This window comes from Colobus angolensis, unplaced genomic scaffold (assembly GCF_000951035.1).
Source record: "Colobus angolensis palliatus isolate OR3802 unplaced genomic scaffold, Cang.pa_1.0 Scaffold91, whole genome shotgun sequence".
NCBI lineage: Eukaryota > Metazoa > Chordata > Mammalia > Primates > Cercopithecidae > Colobus > Colobus angolensis.
The window spans coordinates 7130720-7139006 of NW_012123043.1; the positions used below are offsets into that span (position 1 = coordinate 7130720).

The 8287-nt window shown below is 50.0% G+C and overlaps 1 protein-coding gene across 1 annotated transcript; it reads right to left on the bottom strand.

Moving 5' to 3' along the window:
- Positions 1–5032: 5032 nt before the first annotated feature.
- Positions 5033–8032, bottom strand: KISS1 (KiSS-1 metastasis-suppressor). Its single transcript, XM_011931829.1, has 3 exons — positions 7708–8032; positions 7454–7594; positions 5033–5479 (listed from the first exon to the last, which is right to left on the bottom strand). Exons 2-3 carry the CDS (start codon positions 7554–7556, stop codon positions 5166–5168), a joined length of 417 nt encoding a protein of 138 aa, XP_011787219.1. The 5' UTR covers positions 7557–7594; positions 7708–8032; the 3' UTR covers positions 5033–5165.
- Between the last annotated feature and the right edge of the window lie 255 nt (positions 8033–8287).

Here is an 8287-nt window from a genome sequence, read left to right on the forward strand (position 1 = left end):
TTGAGACAGAGTCTCGCTCTGTCGCTCAGGCTGGAGTGCAGTGGTGTGATCTCGGCTCACTGCAACCTCCACCTCCCAGGTTCAAGCAATTCTCCTGCATCCTGAGTAGCTGGGACTACAGGTGTGCCCCAACATGACTGGCTAATTTTCGTATTTTTTTAGTAGAGACAGAGTTTCATCGTATTGGTCAGGCTGGTCTTGAACTCCAACCTCAGATGCATCCGCCTCGGCCTCCCAAAGTGCAGGGATTAGGCGTGAGCCACCGTGACCAGCCCATTTTGTTTAAGAAACAAGGTCTCCTTATGTTGCCTAGGCTGGTCTCAGACTCCTGAGCTCAAGAGATTCCCCCTGCCTCAGCCTTCCAAAGTGCTGGGATTACGGATGTGAGTCACCACACCTGGCCTTTTTATTTTTCTTCGAGACAGGGTCTTCTTTGCTCTGTCACCTGGGTTGCAGTGCAGTGGTGTGATCATGGCTCACCAAAGCCTTGACCTCCCAGGCTCAAGTGATCCTCCCACCTCAGCCTTCTGAGTAGCTGGGATTATAGGGTGCTCGCCTAACTGATTTATTTTATTTTTTGTAGAGACAGGGGTCTCTCTATGTTGCTCAGACTGGTCTTGAACTCCTAGCTTCAAGGTATCCTTCCTCTTTGGCCTTCCAAATTGCTGGGATTACAGGTGTAAAGCACCACACTTGGAAACATGGGAAGATTTGTATTTTTTTTTTTTTTTTAACCACACAGAAAAAATTGTATCTGTTTTCTGCGGAAAGTCTGTTTCCTCTGTATTTGTGTGTTTGGTCTACTCTTCCAACTTGAAGTTTTATTCAAACTCCTATGACTCTTTGACTTCATTCATGGTTAAGATGGAAGCAGGTGGAGGGGCCTAGAAACTCAGGGTGCATAGACAGAACTAATGGGCAGGTGCACCCCACTCTAGATGGAGGCTCCAAGCTGGCTTTTTTCTAGAGCCACTCCAATGTCAGCATCTGAAGGTCTTTTCTTTGGGGTCTTTGGTCTCCCGCCTTGGGAATATATACCTTGCTGTCTGCATTCCCAGCACAGAGAGAGGGAGGGGGCTTACCCAGAGAGACTGTCACACAGTCTGGCTTTTCAACCACTCTCTCTCTTTTTTTTTGAGACAGAGTCTTACTCTGTTACCCAGCCTAGACTGCAGTGGTACAATCTTGGTTCACTGCAGCCTCCGGGTTCAAGCAATTCTTATGCCTCAGCTTCCTGAGTAACTGGGATTACAGGAGCACACCACCATACCCAGTTAATTTTTGTATTTTTAGTAGAGACTGCGTATCACCATGTTGGCCAGGCTGGTATCAAACTCCTGACCTCAAACGGTCCACTCACCTCGGCCTCCCAAAGTGTTGGGATTACAGGCATGAGCCACCGCGCCTAACCTTCAGCCACTCTTTATCCTCATCCTGATTGTGCTTGCTGTCCCCATGACTGGAGCATCTCCACTGCAGTCCTTGAGAGAGGAAGCGTCTGGCCTCTTCCTGGTGGAGTAGCCTGGTTGTGTTGGCTGCAGTAAGGGACTCGGGAAATCTAACTCCTCCATGTGCAGATTTTTAACCAGTCTCCCTGTTTTCAATCCAGGTGTCATCCCTACCAAACACTTCCACATGCTGAGGCTTGGTCTTGGGCAGAAATCAATCATGTCCCCTCGGTAACCCCCTTTGCTGGCTTCAGGTTGTAGCTTCCTTTGCTCTCTGCCATGCCCTCCATACAATTTCCATCTTCCAAATCTTGTTGACATTTCTCATCTGCTCTGGTTTCCTCTCCCTTCTCTTTGCCCTTGAGGGTTTATACCATTCTTCTTCCTTTGCTGTCTTTTAAGGGGCTTAGGGAGTGAGCAAACACAGATGTGTCAAAGTGGTACTCAAAAACATTTTATGAAGATAATATGCTGCAGGGTTAATTGTAAAGATTATTGGGCAGATATTAGAAGAATCATAAGAAAGCAAAACCTGAGAAAGTGGTGAAAGTGGGGAGCTGTTTGCTGTGCCTTGGCTTCCCCAGTAACCAAAAGCAAGCCCTGTCCCCAGGCTCCCCACTCTGCACCAAGCAAGAAACCATGATGGGTTCTGATGTCTTTTAAAATGGAAGATGGAAAAATGGAAGAAGGCACAGAAGGTGAGGAAGGGCACACTCTTTGGAATTGACATCCGTCCCCTCCCTGTGACCAATTCTAGACCTGGGAAGCTGCTGGCAGAGAGAGAAGGCAGGCAGGGGCAAAAGTAGGTGCCTGACCCCTGGCATGAGGTCTGAGAAGAGGAGACCTGCCCTGGGGATTGGTGACTTGTCTGTATTGTCACTAGTGTTGTAGAGAGGCGCTGCAGATGGGTTGGATAGAGTGACATTGCCTGCCAGACTGCTTCCCAAGGCAAATCATTCAGGAAAAGAGTTGGGTCTGCTACCTGGCAGTGCTTTCTTAAGTGGGGTGGGGTCTACAGAAGAAGGAAAGGCTGCACTGTGTAGGAAGCTTATGGTGTTTGCAATGAGAATGTGGGAGTCTGACTCTTGGCTCTATGACTTTACAACTACTTGAGCACAGCACTTAACCTCTTCAAGCCTCAGTTTTCTCTTCTATACAATGGGGATAGTACTCCCACCTCGTGCAGTTGTGAGGATGAAATGAGGTAGGCCTGTGCTTGGCATGCTGCAGGTACTCAAAAATGACTTGTGAATGTGATAAGAACGATACTAGAGGCAGAAATCTCCCGGCATCCCTCTCACCCCTGCCCCCTAATTCCTAGCCCACATCTATTGTAAATGACTTACAAAAGGGGTGGAGCCTGGGAAGTGATCCTCCCACTTCCACTCACGAGGGATGCCCGGGCCCTGCTGATTTCTCCCCTTTGGGCACTGTCCAGAGACCCCAGGAAGAAGTAGGTTCGAGTGCCCGTAGGCAGCCCTACCTCCAAGTGTTTGGGCTCTGGTGCCCCACTCTCTGAGCCCACCCAGAAAGGCCGGAGGGAGGGAAGGGAATCCCTGGGGCTCTTCACAGCCTCCAACCTTCCCCTCTCCTTCCCTTCCATCTGGAGAGCAGGCTCATGGGAGCCACGTGAAATCAGAAATCCCTTTTGTTCCACAGAGACTCACCATCTTTTCCCAGGACACAAGGCCAAGAACTGCAAAGCCCAGAGTCTCAAAGGTAGCAATTCAGGCTGCTAGAAGCATGGGACGGGCATTCAACTGCCTTCCAGCTGTCTGCTGAAACGGGGTCTCTGGTCAGCTAGGCAAGAGATCTTGGGGGATCCTTGGGTTGCAGCAGTGCTGATGAGGACTGGAAGATGGTTAGAGGAACCCACACCATACACAAGGTCACGCAGGCGGGTGCATATGAACATGCGTGTAATTTCTCATATTGAATCCCCTCATACATGCCCTCTTACACACAGGCCAGCTTCTCATGCCACAGAACACATCTCACTCGCCTGCATTTGAAGCGGCACAGGCACCCCTCCCATCTGCCCAAGCTTAAGCTTGTGAAGAAGGGTAAATGGGGTCACAGGAAGTTTTGTAAAAATTAGGCTGGCTAAGAGCAGCCTTATTTCCGGGAAACCATCAGCTTCTTCCTACCCGTCATCAGATAAAGGATTGTTTCCAGGGGCTAGGAGAACAACATGCTTAATAGAATAGGTGCTGAGTTGATGATTCCTCTTGTAGAGGTCCAGAGACACACCCCGGAGTGTTTGGGTATAAAAAGCCCTTCTAAATATCAACATCATTCTGTCATGAGGTGTGATGATGTGAGCTCACAGCAGTGTCGATAATTTGAGAGATCCTGGAGAGCTGTTTCAAGGATAGAGATGGGGGAGCAGGTTGTCATGTTCCCATGACAGCCTATCTCATTGCCATAGCAACACAACTCTGCCTCCATCCTGTGGAGTCCCGGTTTCCGTAATGGGTGGAACACGGTGGCACTTCACTGTATGGGGATGGGTCCTGTGATCTCTCTGGGAAAGAACGTTTTCATCCTAGACTGTGCAGGATAGGGGTACCCCGAGGCTGTTAAGTAGTGCTGTATTTTCTTGTCGGCAGGAGGGTGGATTTCCTGGGGTTTTCCCACTGATGAGCTCTACTTCTTCCTACCACAATTTCTACTCCCCAGCTATTGCACCCCCAAGTAAGTCCCCATGAGGCAGGCTACCCTTTCTTGATCTGCACCTGGCTGACTCAGATGGAAACCCTGCCGTGGCAGAGAGGCATGACATGTCAATGGGGAAGACAGGCTCTGGCATCAGGAGACCTACTAGGCTTGGATCTCATTGCCGATGTGCCTGGAGTGAGTGGTTTCTCCTTCTTGACTTCAGGGTTCTACCTGTAAAGATTGGGCTAATGCCTGCCCATCACCCTGGTTAGTTATGAGGATGAAGAAAAGCAATATGTGTAAAGACCCAACCTGGCTCCCTGGAGGGGAGGGGGAAGAGTGAGTAGCTGGTCCACTGTGGATGCCCCTCGCATCCAAGACCCCGGCAGAGGTCTGACTGTGGGGCTTGGGTGATATTTAAGCTTTAATGGACAGGGTAGTGATCGGCATCATCTTCCAGATCAAGCTGCCCAACTTCCATGGGAAAGGGAAAGGTACTTAATCAGTCCATCTCCCCCATGCCACCCTTATTCCCCAGTACTACTCAAAGTGTGGCAGTGAGCCATGCCCCTCTGCAAAATGTTACCCATCCTCAGGGAGATAAGTCTAGGCATTCTGAGGACATCTCCAGAAATTTTTATAGAAATTTGATATCGCTGAAACATTCCAGCGGCATCCAATTTGGTCTTCTTTTGTTGTTTTTAAATTTTTCAGAGTTTCAGTGATCCATTTTAATTTTTTTTTTAAGTACCAATCTGCAATGGATTGGAGAACTAACTGCCTGTTCCTTCATTACATCTAGTATTGGAAGCACTGACCTTAATGACACCAGAGGCCTCTTGAAACCAGCTAACCATCCATTGAGGATGGAAGGGGAACAGCCTCATCAGAGCGCTTGCAAAAATGAGCCACAGATCACACGTCGGTGAGTTATGCAACATTTCTTTTATTGCCTCGGGTTGGAAGCTCCAGTGCCCCCTCCCTTTGCCCTGCGTCCTCCCCACCCCGCATGCTCTGACTCCTCTAGGGTCTGAAGTTCACTGCCCAGCACCTGCGCCCTCAGCCCCGCCCAGCGCCTCTGCCGTGGCTCCCGGGTACCGCCTCCCGCTTGCCAAAGCGCAGGCCGAAGGAGTTCCAGTTGTAGTTCGGCAGGTCCTTCTCCCGCTGCACCAGCACCGCGCCCTGGGGTGCGGGGATCTGGCGGCTGCTGGGGGCGGACAGGCCGGGCCGCTGGGGGTTCCCGGAGCTCTCAGGGGGCGAGGACAGCGAGGCCCCCCGACGGCTCAGCCTGGCAGTAGCAGCCAGCTTCCTCTGGGTGCATGGCAGGCTCTGCTCCCAGGGGGCCAAGAGGCCCAGGGATTCCAGCTGCTGGCCTAGGACAGAGAGCACAGAAAGATGAGGCCAGGGTCCAGGAAAGAAGGCTTTGCAACACCTCCTCACATCCCATCCTATCCTTCTTTTCCTTCCTTGACCTTTTGACCTTTTGGAAGGCTAAATGCCATGCAGAACCAGCAGGATCATCTTAGCTGGGATGATTAGGCCCTAGGTGCCTCCCTCTTCCAACACAGCTTTGATTTAGAATGTTTGCCAGAATTATCTTCAATAACTTTCATATTACGTTACTTCATTTTAGGAAACAAACAGGGTAGGGCATTGAAATAAAACCAAAGTGTTTGCTGAACACCCAGCTCTGGGCCCCTTCCTAGCTGTGAGGAGCCTGGGCAGTGGGGCCATGTTAATTCATCTCTGTATCTCTTATAGTGCTTGAAACAGTGGCTTGCTCATAGTAGGGCCTCAATAAATGCTTGTTAAATACATGAAAGCTAAAAACGTGTAGTAACAGAAATCAAGAAAGTGGAACTAAGTCATTGTGGCCCCACACACCTGTGTTCCAACAATGGTCTTTGATAAGAATTGTGACCCCCCCCCCCACCTTCACAATAAGCTACATAAGGACTCAATGAGAGACAAAAATTATCTAGGTCACCTTAACTGGCTCTCTTCCTCCATCCTGGGTATAACTTCTCTCCTTCATTCTGAGGACTAACAAGGCTAATTTGGAAGGCACTTCACATGCAAGGCTCATTAAGTTCACTGTACTTTTTGGCTGTAAAATAGGGCAACTAGCTCTGAGTAGACAATAACCCCAGCCCACTGCAGCAAGAGATTAGTGGAAACGAGGTCTGGTGTGTGAATGGGTGTGAATGGATGTGCTAGGGCGGGAGTTGGCTTTGAGCCCCGCTCCTCTATGCCCTGGCACACTCTGGAAAAGAGGAGTGTGGACCTGGTCCAGAGTTAATGGCTGTCGCCTGCGAGGTCCCTCCGCCCTTGCTCAGGGCCTGGCTGAGATAGAAGGAGGATGGCTTCCTCCCCAGTTGCACACACTAGACCAGCAGTAAATCACTGTTCAGGCTGCTGTTGGTGACCTCACCTAAAGCCTTTTGCCAAAAAGAGCCAACAACTCTATGTCCCTGGGCAGTGTGGGGTTATTGTCTGGGGAAGCCTCCTTCAACCAGAAAAAGGCCTCATCCCAAGACAGGAGACACGCTTGGCAAACAACACCCGGGGCCGTGTCTTCTGTGCTCTGGGAGGTCTTATGGGCATATACGATGACATCAAATGTATAGGGCATGCCCCAAGTTTTATAGCTGGAGGAACTGAGGTGAAGCTTAACAGAGAAGCTAAGTCATGGGTTCTAGTTTGCCCAGAAAGCTGACACTGGGAAGTGTGCCAAGCCACAGCTCCTGACTTGGGGACTAGTATCGTTCTAGCTTGTGCCACTCACCAGACACGCTCCTGGGGAGCTCTGACACCTGCTGGGTTTCCACAGTGTTTGAGTGACTCTGGGGAAGTCTACCTCTGTGGGTCTCAAATTTTCCAGCTCATAAGTTCCCCAATGACCTGGAGACAGTTCATTGTCCCCAAAAGTTAATAGGTATCAAATATCTGTCCTTTCGTTTAGGTTTTTTTTTTTTTTCCTTCAAATTCTTCACGAAGAATCTGAGGTCACTGATAAAGGAAGGTTGCCTATGAAGTTCCTTCTCAACATTGGCACAGAGGGGTTGCTGACGTAGAGCGGAGAACACAGTGTGAGGAAACCATGAAGGAGCTCAGGGGTTAACAAGCCCTGGAACCTAGGTGGGCGGACTGAGGCCATCAGAGAGGCACGGCATCCCTCACTTGCAGGGTTAACGGGAGCCCTCAATGAGTTGCGCATGTGCCAGGCTTAGGTTTCCACCAAATGCAATGTTAAACTCACGCCAGTCGACTAGCTGGAAAATACGGGAAAGCTCATTTTGCAAAAACGCCCTTGCTCCCTCCCACTCCTTTCCCCGGAGGATACATACCTGTGGGTCTAGAATTCTCCACAGAGGCCACCTTTTCTAATGGCTCCCCAAAGTGGGTGGCACAGAGGAAAAGCAGTAGCTGCCAAGAAACCAGTGAGTTCATCTTGGTGAGAAGAGGCAGGTCCTAGAAATGCCTTGAGGCTGAGACAGAGAGAGGGAACAAAGACTAGGGCAGGCACCGGATCTGGGCTGGGTGCTGAGGGTAGAGCCCAGTGCAAAAGGGACAGTCCTCCAAGAGAGGGGAAAGTTCTTGCCTTGGGAGGCACCCGGTAGAGGGATGAGTCTAAACAAATATATCAGTGAAATGGGATTGAGACTCTTTGCACAGTGTAGTTAAAGCTGAATTCATGCTAGGTGAGGGTCATCAGGGAGGGCTTCCTGGAGGAGATGAGGCCAGTAAAGTAAGGAAAAAAGGAAAGACCCAATTTGGTGGAAGAGGCAGGACTACTCAGGTCAGAGAATGGCCAGGATTCTGAATCTCAGGGTTGCTTGAGTGGAATGTTGGAGAAAGGTGGAGTGAGATGCCATGTATAGGAGTGACTGGGGAGGGGTGAAGTAGGGCAAGGACTTCAGGGCACTGAGTGGGGGACTTTGAGGTTCCAGCATTCTCTCTGGAGCCTGGCAGCAGGCACTTCTTCTTTCCATGGTGGGTTCTGCACAAATCCACAACGTTCTGTGTTCCACTCTCCCCATCCATATGCCTGAATCTGACCTTGTTCTCTCCTGCTGTAAGAGAAACTTAGTTCTTTTTCTTTTCTAAGGAAAAAGAAAGAGGCAATCATCTTGCTCTCTCTCATAGCCCTTCACAGCTTTGAAGATGGTCATTAAATTGTC